The 27,214-nt window shown below is 44.0% G+C and overlaps 2 protein-coding genes across 8 annotated transcripts in view; both read left to right on the top strand.

The window, feature by feature from the left end:
* Positions 1 to 18,905, top strand: part of METAP1D (methionyl aminopeptidase type 1D, mitochondrial) — a 92,706-nt gene extending 73,801 nt beyond the window's left edge. For all 5 annotated transcript variants that reach the window (XM_032292955.1, XM_032292956.1, XM_032292957.1 and 2 more), the window contains 7 exons: positions 926 to 1,074; positions 1,574 to 1,616; positions 7,458 to 7,621; positions 14,269 to 14,366; positions 15,680 to 15,727; positions 16,602 to 16,680; positions 16,805 to 18,905. In XM_032292955.1, coding sequence (XP_032148846.1) covers positions 926 to 1,074; positions 1,574 to 1,616; positions 7,458 to 7,621; positions 14,269 to 14,366; positions 15,680 to 15,727; positions 16,602 to 16,680; positions 16,805 to 16,883 — 660 coding nt within the window. In that variant the 3' untranslated portion in view covers positions 16,884 to 18,905. The remainder of the gene's footprint in view (positions 1 to 925; positions 1,075 to 1,573; positions 1,617 to 7,457; positions 7,622 to 14,268; positions 14,367 to 15,679; positions 15,728 to 16,601; positions 16,681 to 16,804) is intronic.
* A 2,279-nt stretch (positions 18,906 to 21,184) lies between these two features.
* Positions 21,185 to 26,144, top strand: DLX1 (distal-less homeobox 1). 3 transcript variants are annotated; one of them, XM_032292948.1, is made up of 4 exons: positions 21,190 to 21,357; positions 21,803 to 22,481; positions 23,147 to 23,346; positions 24,493 to 26,144. In XM_032292948.1, the coding sequence occupies exons 2-4, from the start codon at positions 22,169 to 22,171 to the stop codon at positions 24,745 to 24,747; spliced, it is 768 nt and encodes a 255-aa protein (XP_032148839.1). In that variant the 5' UTR covers positions 21,190 to 21,357; positions 21,803 to 22,168; the 3' UTR covers positions 24,748 to 26,144. The 3 variants fall into 3 exon arrangements, with proteins under 3 accessions (XP_032148840.1, XP_032148839.1, XP_032148838.1); XM_032292947.1 differs by having other exon boundaries at positions 21,190 to 21,361; XM_032292949.1 differs by lacking the exon at positions 23,147 to 23,346 and having other exon boundaries at positions 21,185 to 22,481; positions 24,493 to 24,569.
* Positions 26,145 to 27,214: the final 1,070 nt, after the last annotated feature.

Here is a 27,214-nt window from a genome sequence, read left to right as displayed (position 1 = left end):
CCTGAGTAGCTGGGATTACAGGCACGTGCCACCATGCCCAGCTAATTTTTTGTATTTTTAGTAGAGACGGGGTTTCACCATGTTGACCAGGATGGTCTCAATCTCTTGACCTTGTGATCCACCCGCCTCGGCCTCCCAAAGTGCTGGGATTACAGGCTTGAGCCACCGCGCCCGGCCCAGAAATGGCTAATTTTTAATAAAAGATTTTGTTTTAGAATTTTATTTATGTTTATGACATTTATGGAAATAGTCTTCACGTGCTTATAAAACTAAATTTTGGTTTTCTTTTAGTTTGGGAGCAATTTAGTTTGGAATACCTTTTGTAAGCAAAAAATATTTTTATATTTTCTATTTATTTATTTTGCCATGAAAGAAATCAAGATTACTTAAAATCAAATCTCTACAAACTGTATTAGACTCAGTCTTTTAAATATCAACCATTATCTCCATGCCATTGCTGCAAAACCAGGTAATGTTTTACTGAGATAAAAAGATGTGGGTTGACCTACTTTTCAAGCTTTTCAAGGTTCAACTGGTGAACCTTTTGAACATTTATTCATATGCGTTGAATAGCCGAGGGCACCAACTATTGAGAAAGAGGAAGGAATTGCCGAATAACATAATTTTGAAATCTTCAGGCCAAAAGGGAGTTATGTCATTTAATGACTCACAAATGATTTAGAGGATCCTAGAGTTTAAAATTTCTATTTCCTAATGGTCCATAACACCATCATATGCCCAAATGATTGTCTGCAAGGCACAGTCGAGGATTGTAACACTAATCATAATTAATTCAAATGTCGTACCGTTTTATCATAGTAGATTTATACAGTCTCACATGGAAGTGTTGTTGCTATAGCATAGTTGATAAATACAAGAATTGTCTTCAATTGTTGCTGCACAATTTTTTTATTTAACATTTTAGGTTGACATGACAACTGAAGAGATAGATGCTCTTGTTCATCAGGAAATCATCAGTCATAATGCCTATCCCTCACCTCTAGGCTATGGAGGTTTTCCAAAATCTGTTTGTACCTCTGTAAACAACGTGCTCTGTCATGGTATTCCTGACAGGTATTCATTTCTTAATAAAATATTGTTCCTTTGGAAACTAAAACATGAAGCTAAGATCTGTAGCATGTTGAAAGACACTATTGTTCAATTGAAACCCACCGGTAAACTTCTGAAATTGATTATGATAAAACAGAAATTTTGAAGTATTTTACTTCTAAATGGACACAACACCACCATTTAATGTTTGTTAAAGCAGTATACAATCTAAATGGGTTGTACATTACATATGTCTTTTACTTCTTAGATTTTAATCATATAAGTGATAAAAATCCAAATGTGGCAAATTTTTCTTACCAACTCTTGTTTCGGTTCTTGGCAAAATTAAGTGCATCTTTTGAAATAAGTTAAAGATTAGATTTAGTTGTCCTGTCTATTCCTCCTTCACTCCAAATTATCATTGCAACCCATTGGGTTTGTCATATTAGTCATTAAGTGTTTATTTTTCTATTCGTTTTATTGAGATCTGTCTATCACCAATTTTTTTCTGTTTACGTTTTAGTCGACCTCTTCAGGATGGCGATATTATCAACATTGATGTCACAGTGAGTAAATCATATAAAAAATCATCTTTGATCAACTTCAGAATTGCTGGTAGCAACAGGAAGAGTGGATTGAAAATGTGAACTGCACCAGTGGAAGTGCTGTTTACTTCTAGACCCAGACGCAAGCAGCTGGTTTCCTTTTTTGTCTTTAACTCTGTGTTTATTCCAAGTAAACCCAGGCCTGACTTGAATTTAGGGCTGCAATCAGATGCACTGAGATCAATGTTGGCCTAAGTGAAATGTCAACCCAATCCTGCTATGTGTCATGTTTTTGAGAAGGTGTAATTGTTATTGATCCACTGTGTAGTTAACGCAGAGCACCACAGCACTGGGCAGCTGCTGAAGCTAGATATGTATGAGATGAGCTAACACGAAGAAAGCCAGCATTTTTCCTTCACTCTGCCAAGATTGATCTTCCTCTTCCTGCTGATTTTGAGTGGGGCCTGTCATTATCTTACTCTGTCATTAGGGGCTACATTGGCCCGTGTATGTCAGTCTATTTGGACAGCAACTCTTTTGCTAGCAGTGTTCCTTAGATTTATTAGAATCCCTGAAGGTAATGTTGAGTTCCATTTCTGGTAGACAGAGCCTTGTGCCTAGAGCATACAAGCAGAGTGGTATTTTGTCTGAACTTAAGTTTTTCACCAAATGGTTAATCATCTTTCTTTTAAATAACAAGCCTAAGTAATTTAACATAGGGACATCAAATTGTTCAAGCGGTAACCTTTTCTAATTTTCTTAGCCTATCACCGTTCTCAGACTTGGATTATATGTACTTTTACATTTCTTTTTCTTAAAGACTTTTGTAATGATACCTTTGGATTATGTATATTATAAGTAAGTTCTGTACATCTAAGATTTACAAATACCTTTTAAATAAATAAACAAAATTTAAACATCTTAGGAGAACTAGTTGAAATGACAACACTCAAGGAATACAGTTTCTATTAATAAAGAAGTGTTTTAAGAATAGTATCTATGCAGTGTCTCACACCTGTAATCCCAGCACTTTGGGAGGCTGAAGCTGGTAGATCACAAGGTCAAGAGATCAATACCACCCTGGCCAACATGGTGAAACCCTGTCTCTACTAAAAATAGAAAAATTAGCTGGGTGTGGTAGCTCACACCTGTAGTCCCAGCTACCCAGGAGACTGAGGCAGAAAAATCACTTGAACCCAGGAGGTGGAAGTTGCGGTGAGCTGAGACTGCAGCCTGGCAACAGAGAGAGACTGTCTCAAAAAAAAAAGAAAAAAAGAAAAAAGAAAAGAAAAGAAAAAAAAGAATAGTACCTAGACCATGAAACTTAGGTAAGAGGGAGAATGAGATAAAAATAGAAATCTGGCCGGGCGTGGTGGCTCACACCTGTAATCCCAGCACTTTGGGAAGCCGAGGCAGGTAGATCACCTGAGGTTAGGAGTTCAAGACCAGCCTGACCAACATGGAGACATCATGTCTATACTAAAAATACAAAATTAACCAGGTGTGGTGGTGCATGCCTGTAGTCCCAGCTACTCAGGAGGCTGAGGCAGGAGAATCGCATGAACCTGGGAGGCAGAGGTTGCAGTGAGCCAAGATTGCACCATCGCACCCCAGCCTGGGCAACAAGAATGAAACTCCGTCTCAAAAAAAAAAAAAAGGAATCCAATGGTGGGATTCAGTCCAATTTTTAGTTGTTTAAGTAAACTCAACCTTTTTTCTTAATATCAATTTATATGAGGAGATAGCCAAGGATTCTTTTTATTGCTGCTGCTATTTCCTGTACCATTTTGCCCTACTTAGAATACTTGAACATTTGCTCCACATAACATCCCGTTGGTATCTTTCTAACTCAGAATCATGTGGAAGGAGGTATTTTATGAAGTATACCTAAAATAAAGTGCTTTTCATAATACACTTTTATTTTGGATTGAACCTGATTTTAGGGTTTTACATCTATTATCTAGTCACCTTATAATGCAATGTTACCGCTTTAATATTTTGGATGAAGTCACCTACTCTTCCCTACTGTTTCCAGTGTGTCCAAAAAAACTACTCTATTCCTTTTCTAAGTTTTCTGAATACGTAATAAACAGTTTTATTTTTAACATTCAAATAATTTCAGAATTGTAAAACTTATAAAGCAAAGTGAAATGCTTCCAAGTGTCTAGAAATGTGAAGGAATCTAGGAAACATATAGGACAGTATCTTAACAAATTATATTTCTTATAAAATATTTTATTAAGTGAAGGACTCCATTATAAGATCCTATATTTCTATCAGAAAATACTCATTGCATTTTAGAATTATTTACATCAAGTATACATTATAAGAAAATAGATTTCTTTCCCCCTTGAAAGTTGAAAAATGTTTTTCTTTAAAAAAAAGACAATGCGCCAGGTGTGGTGGCTCACACCTATAGTCCCAGCACTTTGGGAGGCTGAGGCAGGCGGATCACGAGGTCAGGAGTTCAAGACCAGCCTGGCCAATATAGTGAAACTCCATCTCTACTAAAAATATAAAAATTAGCCTGGGTGTGGTGGTACGCACCTGTAATCCCAGTTACTTGGGAGGCTAAGGCAGGAGAATCGCTTGAACCTGGGAGCAGAGGTTGTAGTGAGCCGAGATAGTACCACTGCACTCCAGTCTGGGCTATAGAGCGAGACTCCGTCTCAAAAAATAAATAAATAAATAAAAATAAAAAGACAATGCAATGTCCATAGTAGTTGCTCAATAAATATTTGTTAAATAAATGAAGTACTGGGCCAGGTGCTGTGGCTCACGCCTAATCCCAGCACTTTGGGAGGCAGAGGCAGGCGGATCACGAGGTCAGGAGTTCGAGACCAGCCTAGCCAACCCCATCGTTACTAAAAATACAAAAATTAGCCTGGGCGTGGTGGTGCACACCTGTAATCCCAGTTACTCAGGAGGCTAAGGCAGGAGAATCACTTGAACCTGGGAGCAGAGGTTGTAGTGAGCCGAGATTGTGCCACTTCACTCCAGCCTGGGCTACAGAGCGAGACTCCATCTCAAAAAAAAAAAAAAAAAAAAAAAAAAAGACAATGCAATGTCCATAGTAGTTGCTCAATAAATATTTGTTAAATAAATGAAGTACAAGGCCGGGTACTGTGGCTCACGCCTAATCCCAGCACTTTGGGAGGCCAAGGCGGGTGTATCACCTGAGGTCAAGAGTTCAAGACCAGCCTGGCCAACATGGCGAAACTTCATCTCTACTAAAAATATAAAAATTAGCAAGATGTCGTGGCTGGAGCCTGTAATCCCAGCTACTTAGGAGGCTGAAGCAGGGAGAATTGCTTGAACCTGGGAGGCAGAGGTTGCAGTTGCAGTGAGGTGAGATCATGCCCCTGCACTCCAGCCTGGATGACAGAGCGAGACTCTGTCTCAGAAAAATAAATAAATAAGGTATAAGACAAGACAGACTTTCAAAAGTATTGTATTTCTGTAAATAATGAATCTTTCAAGTAGTCTTTCTTTTTTTTGAGACGGAGTTTTGCTCTGTTGCCCAGGCTGGTGTGCAGTGGCACAATCTCAGCTCACTGGGAACGCCGCCTTAAGGGTTCAAGCAATTCTCCTGTCTCAGCCTCCCGTGTAACTGAGACTACAGGCACTCGCCACCACACCCAGCTAATTTTTGTATTTTAAATAGAGGCGGGGTTTTACCATGTTGTCTAAGCTGGTCTTGAACTCCTGACCTCAAGTAATCTACCCTTCTTAGCCTTCCAAAATGCTGGGAATACAGGCATGAGCCACGGCACCCAGCTTCAAGTAGTCATTTTGACCCTCCCTCCCTCCCTCCCTTCCTTCCTTCCTTCCTTCCTTCCTTCCTTCCTTCCTTCCTTCCTTCCTTCCTTCCTTCCCTCCCTCCCTCCCTCCCTCCCTTCCTCCCTTTTTTTTCCCTTTCTTTCTTTTCTTTCTTTGTCAGAGACAGTGCTTTGCTCTGTCAATCAGGATGGAGTGCAGTGGTGCCATCATGGCTTACTGTAACCTCGAACTCCTGGGCTCAAATGATCCTTCCCTCAGCCTCCTAAGCAGCTAGAACTACAGGCATGTGCTACCACACCTGGCTAATTTTTTAGTTTTGCGGAGATGGGGTTTTACTATGTTTCCCAAGCTGGTTTTAAAGTCCTGGTCTCAAGCAGTCCTCTCATCTCAGCCTCCCAAAGTACTAGGATTGCAGGCGTGAGCTACTGCACCCAGCTTCAAGTAGTCATTTTCAAAGCTAGCAAAAAGTAATATGGAAAGGTGAATAAAGATTTTTTAAAATAGTACATTTCTACTTAAAAAGCACATTTGCACATTTTCTGGACTACGCTTATATTAGCAAATTTTATATTTTTGTATTTTGAATGAACTAGTGTTTTGTATTTTGAAATAATATTCTTGTACTTTGAATGAAATACAAGAATATAAAATTTTGAATTTTTGAGTGAAATACTGTTTCCATTGTGTCCAAAGGGAATACTCTGTTCTTTTTCTAAGTTTCCTGAAGACTTTTAATAGTTTCTTTATTAACATTCAAACTTTTTCAAAATTGTAAAACTTATGAAACAAAGTGAAATACTGCCAAGTATATAAAATAAAAACTTGTGCTTTCCTGGATTGCAAAGGACTGTAAGTGGGAGTAAATATGTAAAACACTATTCTGTTGCAAGGTAATTAAGATAATTTGATATAGTAGAGAAAACACTAGATTAGAAGCCAATAATCCATCATATTAATCTGAATCTACCTCTGTATTCTGCCACCAACCTTAAACAAGTTACTTATCTATGCCTCAGTTTCCTGAATTATAAAGTGAAGATCTAATAAAGACCTTTCTTGCTTCCTTTACAGAGTATGAAGCATTTTTAAAAAATGAAGAGTAATATATAGATTTAAGATATTAATTCAGTATCACAACAGACCGAAAGCTCAGATAAATATATTTCTTGTAACAGTTTCTACATTATACCTTATGAACAAGAGAAATGTGAAAAATAATTAGATAGGACAAATTTATACAAAGTAGCAAATTCCATGCTATATCAAAGTGTCAGTATCCAAACAATCTCCTCTGCCTTTTATATTTACTGTAGTGCTTGGTAATCATTGATTTATAATGAATCTGGTATCTTTCAAGATACTGCTTGGCTTCTGAATCACTGAAGAATGATAAAATTATATTTTCCGTAATTTTGCTTTTAAGTCCGTTTTATTATATTCTAATTCTTTAAATATCCATATATCGTGTTTTCTGTTAACATTCTGCTATCTGGAACATTTGATTAAGATTTCAGTTCTAGACATAGGATTTTTCTGTAACACATTTCATTCCTGTATGGAGCCACTTCAGTTCTTAGAAATAAATTCTCCTGTTTGTCTATCTTACTTCTTGTTACTAAATATCACTTCAAATGTAGAACTGGTAAATACAAGATCGAGTAAGTCTTCATGACATTGAAGAAATTTTCACTATGTTAAATGCTTCTTGGTTCTTCAAACCTATTGTGATAATTGTAGATCAAGGTCTTTGGCTACTGATTTTTGCTTATGTAATTTTGTCTTCTCAGAAATAAAGTGAGGAATCAAAATATTGCAGTAATATTGCTCATCATAATGCTATGAGCAATAACCATACTAGCTATGTATTTCCTTTTACATTTTGCAATATCATTGCATGGCCTCATCTTTTTAATTTCTGCAAGATTTCAGTATATCTATTTCTTCTTTTTATGATAGGCAAACAAATAATTCTGGAATGGTAAAACAGATGAGTCTACTATATACATAAATGAATACATTGTGCACTTTAGGAAAGTAGATTTTTAAACAAGGACATATTTTTAAATTTCTGCTTATGTTTAGGTCTATTACAATGGCTACCATGGAGACACCTCTGAAACATTTTTGGTGGGCAATGTGGACGAATGTGGGAAAAAGTTAGTGGAGGTTGCCAGGAGGTGTAGAGATGAAGCAATTGCAGCTTGCAGAGCAGGGGCTCCCTTCTCTGTAATTGGAAACACAATCAGGTAAGCCTTACATTGACAAGTAAAGGGAGGGTTGGCAAATGGTACAAAGGTTATTGGTGGCTTGGTATAAAGTTGATGACATGTTTTATGATTCAGAACCATCATTTCAGTCTGATATCAGTATGTGAACTGCCAGGCTGCAATATTGTTCCCTGAGTTGAAAAAAAAAAAAGTGAATTATACCAGGGTCAGCAAAGAAACTTACAGAAGGAGCAAGCAGTATTTACATGGCTGCTTTTGTTATAGCTTGACATTTTGGTCTATAGTGTTCCTTTATTCAAAATCACACCAAATATGGAAGGGAGTTCCTAAGAAGGGGATGAGCATCTCAACCCTTGGATTTTTAATAAGACAGGAGAAAAACTAAATTTTATAAAGGAAGGAAATGAAATGTATTTCTCCGATACAAAGATAAAAAAGTGTCAGTTCAAGCAAGCCTTACCTTTCAATTGGTAGATTAACAAATAGCCTGAAAGGGTGATCTTCTGTTCTTTTTTTGCCTGGTTCATTTTTCCTGTAAATCATTGTTTATTTTTTAGAGTATTCGACATTACTTTTTGGGTGTTATGTATATGTGTATTTTCTGAATTTAAGACTTTTCTTTGTAATCTGTTACCTACTTTTAGGTCTTTTTTTGTCCCCATAACTGTTTTGAAGCAGACATGCCAAATATCTGTTTTCATTTTAAAGTAACGCATTTTGTTAAAGATGATCACATCAGCACTCTTTAAAGTACTGTTCTCATTAATATGAACCATTGAATACTTCCCATTTGTCTAAAGGATGGAAGGCTTAGTCACCTTGAAAAGATGCTGCCTTTTTTCTTCGTAAGCCTTCAAATACTTTAAGAAAAAAGCCAGTAAAATATCAGTTAAATGTATTTATGGCTTTAAAAATATTGTAACAGTGTCTGAATCAAACTTTAGTAAAATCTCTTTGGGTTATATCTGAGAAGCTTTTATTGAAGACTTTGAACAAAATTGTGTTTTTGACAGTTTTAAATTATAGGCTAACTAGCCTGGGAAAAAAGATAGTGTCTCTCTGTTCTTTCATAGGAAATGTTGAATCAGACCCCTACTGGGAAAAGAAATTTAATGCATATCTCACTATCTTACTGTCCATGAATATAATAGAAATGAATTCAAAATGCAGTTTTATTTTTGCAAATGGGATGAGTCGATAGATGCACCTCATATTTTTGAACACCTAGGGTTCAACAAATTTACTGGTGGTGCTCTTGCATTTTAACAAAATTTATTCTTCAGTAGAAGGGGGCAGAGAACACTAGATTCTTATTCAAGCATTCTATCGAGCTCTGCATTCATGGCTGTGTCTAAAGGGCATGTCAGCCTTTGATTCTCTCTGAGAGGTAATTATCCTTTTCCTGTCACGGAACAACAAATGATAGCTAACTACAGAGGCACATTTGCAGTAGTCACATTCATCAACTGCAGAAAAAAAAATTCAATTTAATTGTGCAACACAGCTGCACATGGGCTTTTGAGCATTTCTGTTGTTCTCCCTGTCTCGCTATTCCTCCCTCCAGATCTATTTTTTAAACTTTTTTTCTGGTTATTTTTTCCCCTTTTTGTCTCTTCTTCCATTTTTACTCTCTGTACTTTCTTGTTAAAGTAATTTTCCTTTGTGGCTCTCATTCTTTTTTCCCCATTGAAGGCTATGAATGTAGAAAATTATCACAATTACTCATATAATTGAGCCTCTTTGTAGCAAGTGCAACTCCAGTAGCCTTTCTCCATCATGAAAATGGTTTCATTATAGGGTTTTTCATATTCTCTGACACCATCTACACAGAGGAACAGGCGTGCAGATGAGATGTACTAGGAACAGGCTAGATCAGTAAGGTCACAGTAGGAATAATTAGCTCTGCTATGGAAAGAGCATCTAGGCCTTTTACTGCTACATAAATGTACTGTCCGTGGCTTTTAGTCACAAAAAAAACTTACTAACAAATGGAGCTCCCGCCTACTACTTTGAAAAAAAGATTTGTATCAACACTACAATTTTCCATCATTAAGACTAATAACACAGAGCCTAGTATACATCAAGGGGAATAAAAAGAAAAATCTCACATTCAAGTGGCGGCTGGGTGCTGACCTTTGTTCCCTTTTTTTGTGTACGACTTAACTCTTTACAAAAAAGAGCCACACGCCACACCAACATGCAGGTGAACTCCAGCTAGTACTAGCAAAGCATAGCATTCAGTTGGAAAATCTGATAAATCTCCATGCAGGATAATGCATTTCATTACATATTCACTACATTAATTCTAGCTACATAAAAAGAAGAAGAAGAAGAAGAGAGTAGAATTGAAAGTGACATTGGATTTTAGCTATCTGGATACAAAGGTCAGTTTTCACAGAGTATGAATTTGCATGTACAAGCTTTTTTGAAAATCAGATCAGTCCCAACAACTGCACTTACAAAACTATGTGAAAAATAACAGACAATGAACTTTTTACTTGTACCCTAATACATTTCATTATTTAGACGGTTTATGTCTGCTACTAGAAAGGAAACTGGCCCCGATTCTAACAAATGGTTGTTCTGATGTGTTAGAGCAGTGTTTCTGGACACCTATTATCTTGCCTTTTCTTATTCTGGCAAAATCTTAGGGGAATAAGTAAACAAACTGTATTTACCTTTAAGCCAAAAGTACTTGAAATCATTACAGACCAGAGGTTTACAAACATCTTTCAACTCGGTCTTGTTTATTTTAAGATATTCACCATCTTTTGCATAGCCTCTCTCTATTGATACACTATGAAAAGAACAAGGGGAATTGTATTAGTATTATGTTTTCAAAAACCTTGAGATCTCTACAGGAAATTTTGGAATTCTCCTCTGAAACCTAAAGAAGATAATGTCTCTGAAGAAGTATCAGCTAAAATGATTTAATGGAAAGAGTTCTCTTGGCCCTTTTGCTTTGTGAGGAATGCCTAGTGATCTTTAGGTCATAGTGTTATTAGACTCACTGTACCTCCATTTGCTTTAAAATATTTCTAAATCTGTATTTTTATAATTATCTCTAGATTATACGATCTGTACATATGAATATATTGTGGATGTGTAGATTCATGCATCATAAATATGTGACAGTTCAATTAAAAATAATTTAAACTTGTAAATGTCATGATGAAAGTATCAATAAGTGGTTTTTAATGTTTAATTCATAAGTATATGTTTTATATTAATTTGGAACAATATAAAGCAGATTTTTAAAAAATAATCTCTTTCTATTAGATTACACACATTTAAACAATAAGTGGCTTAGGCAAAATAAGTCATTTTAATGTCATCTGTGATGGATTTTTCTTGACAGCTACTGTAAATTACAATTACACTGCTTCTCTCTGCACATGAAAGTAAGCATTGCAATAAATTATCTTTTATTTCAATCCATCATGTCTGCTTTTCAGAAACAGAAAACCTCAAATAAAAGTTCAGCACTATTGTAAGAAAAATACAGTAATTTGTGATCTGGTTTGAAACAAAAAAAAGTACCACTTTTTTGGAAAACAGTTGTTGGCTTTCAAAAATATTACTAATTGTACTTAAACATTCCTTGTCATTAGAAGGACTCTCTGGATTTGTGCATTCCTTCATTCAAAGACTACTGCTTCAAATAATTATCTAGAAAGAGTAAAGTAAAATTTTATAACTTATAAAATAACGTACCATTTGAGATCCTTTATTAGAGTTGTGACCATTGGAGATCAGTGCTGTTTATAGGATTCATGTAAAATTGGCAGTAAATCTATATTTTCGTGTGCAGTTTTATTTCTTTATAAGAGCCTGTACTTAAACATAGTACTCCTCTGCCCTCTTGGGGAATGTATTTTTAGTCAAAAAAGTAGTTGAAATGTATTAAGAAATTTAATTTACCTAGATGACATTTAAATTGAGTATAACTGCCTCATTGAAAGGAATTAAACTAAGAAAATGGTTACAAGATGAAATTCCTTAAAATAGATATCTTTTTCATCTATAAACTGTAACTGCAACGTGAATTGTAGTGAGAGAGTATAATCGGAAAGTAAGTTCATAAACAACCTTTATGCATCCTCCCCTCCCTCTCCAAATATTTTATATAAAGGGCTTCAAATCGTAAGTGTGTTTGGGCTCATGGGTAAGTATGCATACTGTCTTAAAGGATTTTTAGTTAGAGAAAATCAGAGGAGCTAGTACCAGGAGAGTTCTTTTCAGTAGGTTTTAGCAGAGCGTAGGCAGATTTTATCGTTGAGATGTCCAGGGCAAGAAATCCCTGTGCACAGAAAAGGGTCACGGCCTGTGGTGGCTGGTGTTCGGGAGCACTTGGACACTTCTGCCTGCCCTGCTGTTACCATTTTCCCCAGCATGCCAGTCAAGAGGTGCAGAGACACTCCAGCTTCCCATGCCACGGTTAGGGTTACCAGTACTCTCTTTCATGTTAGAGGAATGAAATTGGTTGCTACTGGTCATTGGATTGCCTCTGTGAATTCGGATTTAAACCCTACAATCAGGTAAATAATCTTGTGCTCCCTATTTATTCTAAAATAATAGAAAGGGAATGCTTTTAAATAGTAATTAGGAATATTAATAAGATTCTATCTAGTCCCAGTAAAGAAGTGCTAAAAACTATCTACCAATCCAAAAGGAAAATACTCTGAAAAGCAAACAGGAGTGTATACTCAGCTCCTGGGAGTCAAGCATTGCGATGTGCTCAACCAGGGAACGGGGGAGATATGTCCTATTCTTTTCCTCTTTCCACCTGGCTGTGAAATCCTCTAACCTTTACATCCATGACACTTAGATTCTATGATATTCCTGGAGCCAGAAGTTCCAGCAGGACCCAGGGAGTAAATGGTTGTAGGAGAATGCTCTCAGATATCTTTAGCCACCTAGTAATTGCACAGCTTCTTTTATGCAGAGGAACGAGAGGTATGATGGGGGGAGGGACCCTAAGTGTTTTTTCAGAGTGGGCTTTCTTCCTCTCCTCTCATCAGAAATTAAAATGAAGATTGCCATTGTAACACACATTTAAGATGTAGCCGTGATGCCTGCCAATCAGCCGGATACTTAAATAAATAAATAAATAAATAAAACTAGATTTTTTTTTTTTTTTGAGGAGAAAATATAGAATAGTTTATATTGCATGTTCTTAGAATCATTGAGGTCTGTTGGGATTGAACTGACATAATTTATAGGTTTAGGTAGAAACTGTTCTTGTTAAAAAAAAAAAAAAACTAGAATATTAGGTCCTGTTTAATCATCTTTTTCCACCCTCTGTTCACTCTTCATCCTCAGTTTTTATTCAGAAACTGTATGGCACAAATAAAATCACCTTGGGAAACACCAAATAGAAATACCTGCCCACCAAAGACCCACAGAAATAGCCATAAAGTACAACATAAGAGATAAAAACCTTGACTTACCATTCCTGTCCTCAGCATATGTATAGCCTACCTATTTCTGCACTATCAGTTACATCAAAATTAAATCTGAATGAGAAGCTGCCCATTTGCTGGTTAGAATGACATCATGGTCTAAGTGAAGCTATCTTACAAGTCTGGGGATGGTTAAAATTATTTAGAAAAACTTGTAGACACGAGTGCCCATAAATATGCTGGCTAAAAGCCTTTGGGTTCGTGTTAAACTAAACTTAGAGTCTGTTGGAGATTCTAGTTTGAGATCTAGAAACTTCATCCTGTTATAATTGAAATAGTCCTGTAAATCCCAATCTATTGTTAGGGTTGGGGGCATTGTGCCCTTTGTCCACATGAAAATATAAATTCTTAATAGTATATATGTTCTTGTTTGATGCTCCCCAAAATAAACACGTTCAGCTGATTTCAAGAACTGCTTTTCAGTCTTGTGGACGAAGATTTGAGAGTTAGATTCTATGTGCTCGGTTTCAGTTGGAACCAAAACATTTGCGTGTAGAAGTAACTAATGAAGCATTAAGAATTGGGAATCACAATACTAGCTTATCTTAAGCATCCTAGTGATTAAAAAGCATTCTTTATGAATTTTCTTAGTGGTGCAGGCCTTGAGTGGAACTCTCAAATGATCTCACAGTTTTGGAGTGTTTCAAGAATATTGACAAAGTAGATTCAGCTTTTCGTGTGAGTGTGCCTGTTGGTAAAATGTATAACACTTTGAAATAGAGCAGGAAAAGGGAACCATCAAAATGGAAAGTCTTATTTCTATATTGTAATTTTTTTCTATTTTTGGTTCCCCAATCAGGAGTAATTTATAGTTTTTTTGGTGAAACCTCAAAAAAACCAGGCAGGTTTTTATGACCTGCATTATATGCACATATATCCTGGTTATGTATAGCAATACTATGTGTGTGTACACACTCACTTGTTATCTAAAAGTGGCTTTGTTTAAATGCTGTACAAAGGTAAATGACTCAAACAACTGTGTGTCATAGATATGTACCTTCTTTCTTCATATATCCAAAGGGAGTGGTTGCAGGCAACAGCAAAAATTAAAATTATTACAGAATAATGAAAACACATGAATGTTGTTATCTGACTCTAAATATAACTGACTTTTTCAGAGAATATTTTTAAGTGACTGTTTTATCTTAGTATGCCTTAAAAACTCATCTAATTTAATTAAATATTTTTGGGTCACTTTTAAAGTTGCATAACTCATCAGAATGGTTTGCAAGTCTGTCCATATTTTGTGGGACATGGAATAGGATCTTACTTTCATGGACATCCAGAAATTTGGCATCATGGTAAGAAAGTTCATTTGGAAGCTGTTTCTTGACAGAGATCTGGATGTGGCAGCTTTGCCCCAAAGCTCTTCCTCTTTGAAACTGCATTATCATCCTTGTGTTTGTGTGTGTGTGTTTGTGTGCGGGGTACGGGGGAGTCTGCTTAATTTTAACCAGCACATTGCTATGTTACTGGATTAGAGCCCAGCAGTTTCAATCCCAAAATAAGGTTTATTTTGGTTTCTGTCTTCTGAAGGGTGCATGGCTGGAAGACACAAGGGATATTTGTCTAGAAAAAGTTACTGAAAACAAAACGTCACCGCATCAATGTCCCAGCAGCATGCACATATGACTGTTTTCTGTTTTTCTTTCTCTACCCCCTTTTCTAGCTGCTGACTGTTGTGGTTAAACTTCATTACATCCTACACAGCATTGACAGCTGATGTATTTAGCAGCATGTACTCTTTAGTGATTTCTAAATTATGCCCACTCTTGTCTTCCTTCCCCAGAATCTCCTGTTTTTCACTGCCTGGGTGTGCACCCTAGAGTGAGAAGACAGAGGTGGACCCACAGGGGTGGGAGGATTTGGGTTGAGGTAGGAGACAGCTCAGTGGAGCACCCTCAAGGCAGGTCTACACCTGGACAGGGACCAAAGGAAAGTTGGTCCTGGGGCCTTGACCTGTGCCCCTATGGACTTGATTGGTCCATAGAAGGACTACTGTTTGGGACCCATCCCCTAGAGGATTGCTGGACACCTAGCAGGTCTGAGCCCTATTTGGACCAAAGAGCCCCCCACCTAGGCAGCTCAGAAGAGGTTCAGGTGAGAGTGCAGACAGGGCTTGTCAGCCCTGGGCCCTACTTGGTGCCAATGCCTAGAGTGAAACTATTTGAAGTCAGGCCTCTGCTCAACCTGCACCAAAGGAGGCTGCCCTCCCTTTGCATCCTTCCCCAGGACTTCTTCCTCTTTGAGGGAGTCTTGGGCAAGGCCCAGGACCCAGTGAGGCCAGCAGACCTAGTAGTGGGTAGCCTGGGGGACAGTGAGAGGGGTGAGGAAGCCTGATGTGTCTGAAACGCCCAGGCTGCCCCTGCCAGGCCTTGGAAAACTCTTCAGGGAAGTCTTGACCCCGAGCACAGATAATGCAAAGACTCAGGCCCAGCAGCCCCGTGTTTAACTCCTGGGTCACTATCCAGGACTCCAGAAATTTCCACCCTTCCTTCTCTAAAAGAAGAGAAATAAAATGACCAAGTTTTTAAAAGGGGCCTGACCCCCATAATCTGTTTTTGTCTGTCCTGCCCATTTCCTATTTTCACCCCCCATGTTTTTTGTTTTGCAGCGAATGACAACGACCTACCCATGGAGGAGGGCATGGCATTCACTATAGGTAAATGCTTTGAGCTTCTCTTCCAAGTGGAGTGCATAGCTCCTGATGGAAGCTGCTGCCGCTGGCCTAGGCCGGGCACTCCCGTGAAGGACTAATAAAGCCAATCAGTGTAATGAAATAATTCGGATGCACTGGAAATCTGGTTAAATAAGATCCTCAAGCCCCATCTTCCTAAATCAGATACTTACTGACACATTTAGGAGAAGGCAGCCATCCAACCTCTAATTCTGTTACCAGCATAATGTGATGTTTGGTTTTTTGTTTTATTTTGTTTTTTTCATTAACACCCAGTAACTAGACGCGATTATGTCCCTTACTCCCTGTCAGCAAGTGGCATATGCTGTCTCTTGGCCCGTTCCTGGCTGATCCTGTGATTGGTATCACCACCAAATTCCAGTTACCTAGGGTCGTAAAGGAATCATATTTCTGACTGTGGGACTTAATGGAGAAGCAATTAGAGTGAAATAAGAAAAGTGTTATTTGCTAATTAATGAACATTTTGAGCATGTTTTTAAATTTTAAATATTTTTTAAAATTGACGTGTTTATAAGAGGGACTGGTGTTTGGGTGGTTATTATCCACCGGGTCCTAATTAAGCCTTGATTAAAATGCCCTTCTTTCTCTAAAAAATTACAAACTAGGCAACTTCATACATTTTTAAATGCTGTAGTGTTTCCTCTTCCTACTGTTTAGTTTGTGGTATACTATGTTAGCAACATCAATTATCAACCCTTGCAAGATGACAACAGGAGCCTGTGGGGGAAGCACTTGAGGGGAGGGAGGAGAAACTTCTCTTTTTTAATAATTAGCCCAAAACAGTGTTTAACAAGAATCTGATGAGGTCACACTGCAGTAAATATTTTTCCTCTTACAGAGCCAATCATCACGGAGGGATCCCCTGAATTTAAAGTCCTGGAGGATGCATGGACTGCGGTCTCCCTAGACAATCAAAGGTGTTTGCTTTTTGCCCTCTTGCTTTTAAATTGTATATAGGAAGGGAAGATTGGTCCGACGGCGCTCTTGTGGCCCGGCCGGCGCTTGCGTGCGCGTCCTGACGGCTCCGGTGCTGTGTTTCAGGTCCGCCCAGTTCGAGCACACGGTTCTCATCACGTCGGGGGGCGCGCAGATCCTGACCAAACTGCCCTATGAGGCCTGAGGAGCCACCCGAAGGTCTCGATGACCGGGTGCCTTTTTAAATAAATTGCTGAAATCCGGCTGGAGAACTTTTAGAAGAAACGGGGGAATGACCGGTGGCGCGGTAACCTACGAGGCACCTAATAGGACCTTGGAAAAACGCGGGGGATCTGGAGGGCAACTGGGAACTCGGATCTGAAGCCTTGCCGGGGCCGCGCGGCTTCGGAAAAACAAATCCTCTCCCTGGGCTCTGTTTCCTAGCGCGGCCAACGCATCTGGAGCGGACTGGAGGAAATCCCCTCCTTTGGGAAATGAGAGATTCCAAGAGAAGCACGGTTTTCTCTTTCCCTTGTCCTGACTGCCAGAGTAAAAAACCTTTTAAATCCATTGCGTCTGAGCGCCTTACCTTTCTGACAGTTACAATGATCTTTGTGTCTGAACTTTGCATGTCTGCCCAGAAACCCGAACCTGTTGATGGATTTTTTTTTAATTCGTTTTCCCTTGTTACGTATCCCACATTGGCGGGCCCCCAGGATGCTCGCAGAAGCCAGTCCCCAACCCCAGCCCTTCGGCATCTTTCCCCTCCATCGCGGCTTTGCGATGAAAAGATTGGCCTGCGAACAGAGGCATGGATGACAAACATATCCTTGCCAGTGGACTCTGAGCCTGGCCATTCTGCAGGGTTCTATCAATTCAGAAATGCGACTTTCCTGGACTCCTGCGGCTCTTCCTCACCCCGCCCACATCAAGCTTTCCAAGGCTATCCCAGAGGTGAAGTTTGAGGCCCTGCCCCCACCCACCACTCACACGCACTCAAGCTCGCTAGACCGTTTGCTACAGTAGGAATTCGAGCTTGGGTCCCACTCGCCCAGGTGTGAACAATGACGGGTTAGTGGGCGGTCTAGTCTCTAAATTGACCCCTCCCAAAACTGGCCCTCTTTGGATCGGGACCTGGGCTCGCACGCTGCAGGAGCCGCAAAGGTCAACTGTTCTGGAAACCTTGAGGGTTCCAGATAGAGGAGATACGGGCGCATTTGAGAGCAAGGGCCTGCTTGGCCGGGACTGAAGCTTGAGAGTTGAACTCCAGTTCGGCTGGCAGCTCCAACTCGCTTCAGGAGCAGGAATCCAAGGGCCCATACTGCCTGCCAAGGGCCATTTCTGCCCAGATCATCCTCCTTTCCGTTGCGCTTGCTCTCTGGTACCTGTTCGCACCTGAGCTCAAGGGTAGGGAGGAGCTGGGCCTCTGGCAGTAAGCGAAGGAAGCCGTCTGCCTCCGGTTATGCTTTTAGGAACAAGTCCACTGAGGATGTTCAAGCGGTTAATGGTTGTGCTAACTCTTGTTTCTACCGAAGCGGGTTTTGTAAAGTTGACATCCTTTAAAAATAGCTTGGGCTTTCAGAAGCTCAAGGAAATGGCACCCGTAGTTGCCAGGACAGTTGTCCTCGGCCAGGACTAAGAGCCAGTTCATCTTTATGACACTCAAAAAAAGGGTAAACTGAGGACCAGCTGGCTCGGAAAAGTGATGAGTTCCAGCGTTTACCTAACACAGGGTTCTCTCTCCGTCATCCCCCAAACCCTCCAGCTAGGCTTCTTTGTGTCCAGGGTTGTAGATTTTTGGATAGAGGTGTTTCTGATTCTAGTGAGTCTGAGAACTAGAAAAGATCAGGGAGGGGCTGACGATGTACAAGGTCCATAGAAAAACTTTTTGTCTGCTCGGAAGTTGGCCAAGCAGAGGCCCACAGACTGATGTTACTGCCCCCCCAAATATGTGGATTCCCTAAAGAGCAAGAGGGCTTAGCTGGCGTTGGGAGATGTTTGCTGGAGAATGACTTCCGTCTTCTCTTAATGCAATCGGACTGCAGCCATTAGCATTGTGTCCTATCTGCAAATCAGTTTACTCGGAGGTTCCCCAAGGATAGTTTCATTAGGACCACAGGATTTTACCAACCACTGAGGTAACACACTGCTTGGGCAGCAATTATTTTGAGATGGAGGTATTTATGGGACAAGTTTATAATTCCACGTATTAAAGGGACTAACCTAACGTGTGTGTATACTGCCAATACTCAGCACCTCCCTAGAAATCAAACTTGAATTATAAAGAACTCCATTTAACATGCTTTGAAGTTGAGATTAGGAACTAGATTTAAAAATGCCTCGTCCATGCCTCTCTGTCTCTCTGCCAGCTGAACTGGCTCAAAAACTCACCCAGAGCCAGTGGGATTCCAGCCAAGTGTGGCTGCGACTAACACCATCAGGACCTCGTGGTCCTGAGGTGACTCCAACAGGTTCCATTGGGAATCCTGGACCCTCAGGACAAATGGGAGGGTTTTGTTTTCTCTCAGAGTGAGGGTAGGCAACAATTTAAGCGAACCAGTGTGTCACCTTAGCAGTAGGGGGTGGGAGGGATCCACTCCAAGTGTGGAGCTAAGATCCCACATTGAGAAGCTATCTACCGCCAGTGGCTCGGCATTAGACGGCCCCCCCGCTCAGTGCTCCTCCCCAGACCTGCTTCTGGTGGGCTAAGAAATAATTCCAGAGTGTAGCCATCTCTTGCTCACACACAATCCGCTTCTAAATTAAACAAGGCTCTGAAACAGTATCCCAAGAAGCATACGCCGGACTTTTGTTCCAAGAAGGCAGCCAGGTCCCCTGCGCCGCAGCAAAAGTCTTTGATCCCTCTCCAGCTGTGGACACCGAGTACCCAGGAGACTCGCGTTGTGCGGCAGTCTCTCCCCTTCCCCCACCTTGCAAGTCTCTGGAATACACTGTCCCTAGGCGGCCCGGCCGTCGGGTTTCCTCAAGCCTTGCCCTGAGCTCCGGGAATTACCAATTCCTCTTTCCCCAGTCCCAACCCCGACCCCGCGCCCGCCGCGGCGATCACTTACGTGGGCAAGGCCCTCAGGACACACGCGAGAGACCCAGGGCCCGGGCAGTATCTGAGCGACTGTGCTGGGCACATGGCATGGCACTCCACACCCCAAAACAGGCAGTAGGAAGGAGCAATTAAAACCACAGTGCGACACAGAAATCAGGACGAGCCGAGCGGCTCCGGGAGTTGTCTGGTGGCGGAATCATTAGCTGGCTGTTGCTACAAAGCCTCACCGTGTGGTTCGGTGATTAAGAAAAAAAAAAAAAAAAATCTTTTAAAACGTTGGCAAACCCGTTATTGGTTTGGCGTATTGGGTTTTTTTTTTCTTTTGTTTTTGTTTTTGTTCCAACCACGCTGTCTGAAATATTTCTGTCCCCAGCATTGTGCCCTTAAACCAAAGGAGGGGAATTCTGCGGGTAGCAGCTGCTGCTACAGAAGTTAAAAAAAAGAGAAACCCCCTCTACTAATATCTGTAACGACAGCACCGATGTAATTTGTTTTGAATGTTCATTTTTATTGGTGTTCCCTCTGCCAAAATGTGCTTGATTACAGAGGTTTGTCCTGTGATCATTGCACACTCCAGACAGGGGAAGGTGCAGCGATGAAGGTTCAGCTCAGGCCAGATCAAATCCCTGGCTGTTTAACGCTGAAAGGCTGCATGTTGCTATTAGTGTTAAATATATGGCTAATTATGCGTATGAAAATTAAACATCAGTGTTATGCTAATGGGGCGCCTTCAGCTGCGGATCTGAGCACTTGAGACTACCATTTAATCAAATGAATCAGTAACTAATACATCTGCACGTGTGAACTTTCACAAGATCATTTCCCCGTTCCCGTCACACCGCTAAATTATGAAAGAAATAATTATCAACACTTTCTAATTACCTAACAAAGTAATTTGGGATTCACCGTGGGGCTGGCAGGGTGGGGACCAAACATGTACTTGCAGCCAGGGTAGTGTGCATCACACCGCGAGGGGGTGGCTGAATTGGTAGTAGTGGCGATGAGTGGGGGCTCTTGTGCACTTTTTTGTACCTGGCACCCCAGAAGACAAAGGGAGCCGCGGCAGGTCTTGCCTCCACCAGCCATGCCCCCCAGGCCAGGTGGCGCGCGCTTTGGCCACTGGAGGTGAGGAAGATCCTGGATGGCAACAAGAGACCTCTACACATAGACACCAGAGCCTACCACAGGCCTGGGTTTGCTGCGGGTTTCGGTGTCCCCCAGGGACGCTTAAACTCTGGGAGTCTCGCTAGACCTCAGGAGGCCGGAAAATGACCACCTGGCGTCCGGGGCTCAAGCAGATCTGAGCCCCTGGGCCCCGTGGGCCCCCTGGGCTCCACGCTGAGCCGCGCTCTCTGGGCGAGTGAGCGCGGGGAGCTCCGCGCAGGGGGAGTGGAGAAGGGAGGGGGAGGCGGAGGAAGGCTGGGAGGGAAAGAGGATGTGTGTGCTGGGGGAGGGGGCGGTGCAGCCGCCTTTCCTGGGAGGAGAAGCGCGGGTTCCCGGCTCTCCACTCGCACTGCTTTAATCAGACCAGTGCAGCCTCGAGCTGGAGTGGCCAGCTGGGCCTGGAGCAATGCGAGCGGGCCCCAGAGAACGACGGCGGTGGCGGCGCAGCGGCCGAGTGAGTGAGTTCGCAGGGAGGGCCCCTAAGCCCCGAATCCAGGGATGTGGCAAAGTGTACCCAGGCCGGGGAGGCGCGAACGGATGCGCGCTGCGCTAGGCACACGGCTCTTGGGAGGACCTCTCTGTTGGCCGCCTCGGGCGCCCCCCAGTGTGCGACTCCGAGCTCCAGAGGCCGAGGTCAGCCTCCTCCCGAGCCGCCCTAGCTCTGCGCCGGACTGAGTGGCAGCGACGAGAAGCGGCCCCGGGTGTCCGGCGTTAGGGACTGCTGAAGGGTGGGGACAGTGGCAGGTGGGCGGCGGGGACGAGCCGCTGGTTGGTTCCTGGGGAGGAAAGCGCGCGAGGGAGGCGGGAGGCCGACGGGCCGCGGGCCGCAGCGGGCCGCAGCGGTCCCGGCGCAGACGCCGCAGCCCATTGTGCTTCCTGCCCGGCGCGCTCTGTTGCAGAGGAGCCCGGGCCGGGAAGTGTGGATGCGTCTCTCCCGAGGCCGGGCCGCCTCGCCCGCTCTAGTCCAGCGGAGCCCGAGCGCCTCGGACCAATCCCCAGTGATTATGCAAGACAGCGGACCAATCAGCTCCGCGAGCTCATGAATATTTATGACCTTGGCTGAGTCAAAGCTTTGAACCGAGTTTGGGGAGCTCAGCAGCATCATGCTTAGACTTTTCAAAGAGACAAACTCCATTTTCTTATGAATGGAAAGTGAAAACCCCTGTTCCGCTTAAATTGGGTTCCTTCCTGTCCTGAGAAACATAGAGACCCCCAAAAGGGAAGCAGAGGAGAGAAAGTCCCACACCCAGACCCCGCGAGAAGAGATGACCATGACCACCATGCCAGAAAGTCTCAACAGCCCCGTGTCGGGCAAGGCGGTGTTTATGGAGTTTGGGCCGCCCAACCAGCAAATGTCTCCTTCTCCCATGTCCCACGGGCACTACTCCATGCACTGTTTACACTCGGCGGGCCATTCGCAGCCCGACGGCGCCTACAGCTCAGCCTCGTCCTTCTCCCGACCGCTGGGCTACCCCTACGTCAACTCGGTCAGCAGCCACGCATCCAGCCCCTACATCAGTTCGGTGCAGTCCTACCCCGGCAGCGCCAGCCTCGCCCAGAGCCGCCTGGAGGACCCAGGTACGTGCGCTTGCCAGGGAGAGGGAGAGGAGGAGGTACAAGGGAGAGAGGGAAAGAAAGAGCGGGGGAGAAGAAGAGAGGGAGAGAGAGAGAGAAAGAGAAGAGAGGAGAGAGAAGTGAGGTGGGGGTGGGGAGGGCGCGGGAGCAGTAGAGGTTTCGAATATCAATCTATAGATCCTTGTCACAGCAAATAAATTTTTTTAAAAATCCACCCAATTTGCAACTATCCAGCAAAGGATAAATCCCAGAGCGCCTCCTGGCACTGACTGGGCCTCTGGGCGGCTCGGTGTGCAGAGCACACAATGCCCCGCTGGAAAACAGAAACCCACATGTGCACGTATTAGTGTCGGTAATTATTTATTGCGTAGCGCTATAAACAATGTATGCAATTAAGGGTAATTAAACCTCAACTACCGCCTGCAAAAATAGCTAACTTTCCCTGCAAAGGCAGGAGCTGCGCTCCTGGGAACGGCTCTATCCCGCCTACAGCGGCCAGGGACAGGCCCTCGGATTTTGAGGGACCCTTCACTGGCTTTCAGAGTTTCTTGAACGTTCTCTCCCTGGTCCTGCCTCTGCCACCCTTCGGTAGTCACTCGCTCTCGGCTGTCCGCACTAAAAGCGGCCCCTCGTATTAACAACGGCCCCTGCTTCTGCTGTCCCTCCAGGGGCGGACTCGGAGAAGAGCACGGTGGTGGAAGGCGGTGAAGTGCGCTTTAATGGCAAGGGGAAAAAGATCCGCAAACCCAGGACGATTTATTCCAGTTTGCAGTTGCAGGCTTTGAACCGGAGGTTCCAGCAAACTCAGTACCTAGCTCTGCCGGAGAGGGCGGAGCTCGCTGCCTCTTTGGGACTCACACAGACTCAGGTACCTCGCAGCTGCCGCTCCTCTCCGCCACGCAGGCCTTCCGCGGCCGGCCTGCTCCCGGGTCTTCATTTCTGGCTCTCTGGGCCTCAGGGTTGGGGTGTCACTGTGTGTGTGTTTGTGTCCACCCCAGCTCTCAGTGTGTCTCCTTCCTCCCTCATTCCGTCTGCCCTAGCTCTGTTGCAGCTCTCGGTATCCCGAGCTGCCTGCCGCCCGGCCCTCCGTCCCAGGACAATCTGATTAGGGCGCAGGAAGGATTTCCCTGGACGTTTTGTTTGGGAACTCTGAGGTCACACGTGCCTGAACAACGGGAACAATAGACTTGGGACTTAATCCTTCCTTTGCCTTTAAATTGTGTGACTAATCACTAGGGGCCTGGGTCCGAGCCTCTGTTGCCCTCCTCCTCTTCCTCCTTCTCACCGGTTGGGGGTGGGGGAGATTCTTTCCTCCGCCCTCTCACCTCCAAGTCCCAGACCTTAGAGGGGAAACCGGATCTTCCTTCCTGGGTTTCTCTAAGACTACGGGGAGCCCTTGAGCGTTCTGGTGGCCGGCGTGGGTTTCCGAAGTCCGGTCCGGGATTTGGAGCAGAGCTGGAGAAAGCAAACAGACCCTAGGGCAAGAATGGTTTTGAATCCAAAGAAAAGTTCCACAAACCTGGAGGCCTCCTTAGTCCGTTCCAACTCCAGGGCAGAAAGGATGGCGCATAGAAAAGTTGGGTCGCGTTGCAAATAAATTTCCTCCACTCCTTCCTAGGTTTTCGATTCTTTTATTGATGTTGATATTGGAATTGCTGGCTCGGTGTTGTGCAGGCGCTGTGTCTTCCGCAGACGGTAGCCACGGTCGGACTGAGTCCCTGGCAGGCTAAGGCCTGGATCCCCCGTTCACCCCTCACCACAACTCCTCCCTGGCTCTCTGAGAGCTGCCCCTGTGGGCTGGCGGCGGCGGGGGGTTGTGAGTCCTTCGAGCCTTTGGCTCCTATGGGGGAAGGGAGCAAGGAGGGATGTCTCTGCTTCTCTGGCAGGGAGATGCCAGCTGGCGCAAGGTTGGGAGGTCCTATCTCTGGTGTCCAGCTGTCCTTTTTTCCCCCCTCTGTGACCTAGGTAGGCTCAGTGGTCCCAGCCTGAGTCACGTTGTTGTCCACTCTTGCAGGTCAAGATCTGGTTCCAAAACAAGCGCTCCAAGTTCAAGAAGCTGATGAAGCAGGGTGGAGCGGCTCTGGAGGGTAGTGCATTGGCCAACGGCCGGGCCCTGTCTGCTGGCTCCCCACCCGTGCCGCCCGGCTGGAACCCTAACTCGTCATCCGGGAAGGGCTCAGGCGGAAACTCGGGCTCCTATATCCCCAGCTACACATCGTGGTACCCTTCAGCTCACCAAGAAGCTATGCAGCAACCCCAACTTATGTGAGGTTGCCCGCCCGCCTTCTTCTTGTCTCCCCCAGCCCAGGTCCCTCCCGCCTCCAGGTCCATCCACCCCGTCCGGAAAAGAAGGACCCAGAGGGGAAAAAGAAGGAACAGTGGAGGCAGGATACCTTCCATCTCCTCGGAGCCCCGCGAGGTCCGGCCCAGCAACTTCCCGGCGCCCGCGCTCTAGCCTGAACCCTGGCCTGGGCCAAGCAGTAGCAGCAGAGAGTGGCCTCGGAGGGAAGGCGCTGCCACCTGAGACAAGCCCAAGAGCAAGACAAACCCGCTCCACCCGACCTGCCGACCTTCAGCTTTGTGGGACTATCAGGAAAACAAAAACAAAACAAACACAAAATGTAGAAAAAGCAAAAGCTCTGTTTTGTCCTGTCAGTCTCCTGTCTCCTTTTGCTGTCTGTGCGCTGATAAAATTAAGGTCCTCATCCGTCCGCTGTCCTCATTCGGCGGTCTCTGCAAAAAGCCACCAGGTCTGAGCGGCCCGGTTACTGCCCGGCTGACCATCTCCGGATCCTGGGACGTTCTGCCTGACCATCTGTGTAGCTGGTTTGGGAATCTGGGGACACTGGAGGGGAGGGGGTTTTATTTATTGAGAAATGGACTTCGCCTGAGGCTGTTTGGCAATTCGAGGTTCTGCTAGGCGCAAGGAACTCACTGTTTACTTTAAACGCACGGGGAGAAACGAATAAGGAGGACGCGGTGATTTTTAATTTATACAGTAACTTTTGTAATTCTCTGGTATGGAGAGTTTGGAGCCGGATGATTTGCATTTTTTACATGTCCCACATTATTTAATAAATAACTTTTAAAAGAAAAGAAAGACAAATGAAGCCAACATGATTTTCTCCTCTCGGGAGGAACTCTTGGTTGCTTTGCCTGGACAAGAAGGAAAATACTGATTTCCTCCTTGAATAGAAGGAAGGAGCAAGAACGAATGGGGAGTAGAGGAAAAACAGGCAGGCGAGAACAAGTACCCTAATTCCAGTGGGCTTTAAAATACAGCAAAAGCAGCTTTACAACAATCCCTAGAGGCTCGACCACAGAATAAAGCCAGTCACCACCCTGAATGCACAGTCTCCAGTGCAGGATCTAATCACTGTACATATTATTGTTATTATTATTGTTCTGTAAACATGTTGCACAAGCTTAGCCTTTTTGCGTTCTGTTGTGTGTGGCTGTAAAACCCCATGCTTTGTGAAATGAGAATCTTGACATTTTACTTGTGAAATTTGGAAAATGTGATCAATTGAAATCAACTGTGTTTTGTGTTCTCTATGTCAAAGTTTAGTTTTATATTGAGAATGTTAACTTATTGCTTTGTATCTTGGGAAAAAAACTTTGTAAATAAGTTATACAGTTTCTTTGAGACAGTAAAATTATGATTTCGAGAAAGAACTGCTCTCTCTTGTGCTGTGTGAGGGGGTGTGTGGGGGGCAGGCAGGCCAGGTTCCCGACTCTGGAGACAGGTAGTACAGGGTCAGCAACTTATCAGTGACAGAATGGGGGACCCAGTACCCCAGAAACACCAGGATATCATCAGAGGCCTGTGGGGTATCCTACTGAACCGTTTCTTCTTGCCTTGCTCTCTTGACCGCCAAGGTATCTGATTCCTACCTAAACCGGAGGGGTAAGGAGAGGGTGCCTGGTAGGATTCCGGGGGAAGGGGACTCAGGAACAGGTGCATCAGGGCAGAGCTGACTCTGAGGAACCAAAAGGATGTTGAAGACTGGCTGAAAAGAGATGAAGTCAAAATTCAAAGTCAGCCGGCCTGAACAATTTTTTTTTCCCACACCCAGCCACTTCTTGGGAGGCCGGGAGGTTGGGAGGCTGAGAGGCCTGGAAGCAGAGACACTGCTTTGCCTCTAGCCTTCCTCCGGATCTGGCCTCCTGGCCTTAGCTTGCCCAGAGGCGCTGGATTCCCTCGCGGAAAAGAGCAGTCAGACGCCAGGCAGGGGCCGGAAAGACACGTCTGTCCGTCAGACTGCCCCGCTATCAATCAGTGCGCTCCAGGGGACAGGGCACAGTCCCAGAGAGCCACCCTGGCAGCTCTACAGTGAGACAGGTTCCTGTCTAATGATCTGGGGCCTTTCTTTGAACCTCACAGAAATGGAGGTGCTAAGGGAAGGGTGGCTGACCCTTTGGAACCCCAAAATCTGACCAAAGTCAAGCACACCTCTCCCACCTCATTCCAGTCTGAAAGTCCCAAGGCCAGACTCCTATGGGGGCACCTCTAGTGAAGCGCTCGCTCAGATTAGTTCCCTCCAGAGGTGCACGGGCTCCAAGGGACTAGAACCAGATTGCCTCTCTTCTCGTGGCTCTGCGTCTTAGCCCAACCTCAACCCCAGACCCCGCAGCTGAGCAGAGGCAGCCCGGGAGAGCTGCGAGCCCAGACCCACTACCAGGCGCGATTCCTGCTTCTCCCGCACCCGCCTTCCAGCGCTGTTGCCCACGGAAGC

Source organism: Sapajus apella, unplaced genomic scaffold, assembly GCF_009761245.1.
Source record: "Sapajus apella isolate SASKATOON/1434 unplaced genomic scaffold, GSC_monkey_1.0 scaffold28, whole genome shotgun sequence".
Taxonomy (NCBI): domain Eukaryota; kingdom Metazoa; phylum Chordata; class Mammalia; order Primates; family Cebidae; genus Sapajus; species Sapajus apella.
The sequence above is the reverse complement of the archived record's forward strand: the minus strand, read 5'-3'. Positions and strand labels throughout refer to the sequence as shown.

Bases quoted from the DNA above. Each gene is read 5' to 3' on its own strand.
- DLX1 (XM_032292948.1), top strand. From the start codon at position 22,169: ATGACCATGACCACCATGCCAGAAAGTCTCAACAGCCCCGTGTCGGGC. The intron at 22,482-23,146 runs GTACGTGCGCTT...CTGTCCCTCCAG, and splicing joins GAGCCGCCTGGAGGACCCAG to GGGCGGACTCGGAGAAGAGC. The intron at 23,347-24,492 runs GTACCTCGCAGC...CCACTCTTGCAG, and splicing joins TGGGACTCACACAGACTCAG to GTCAAGATCTGGTTCCAAAA.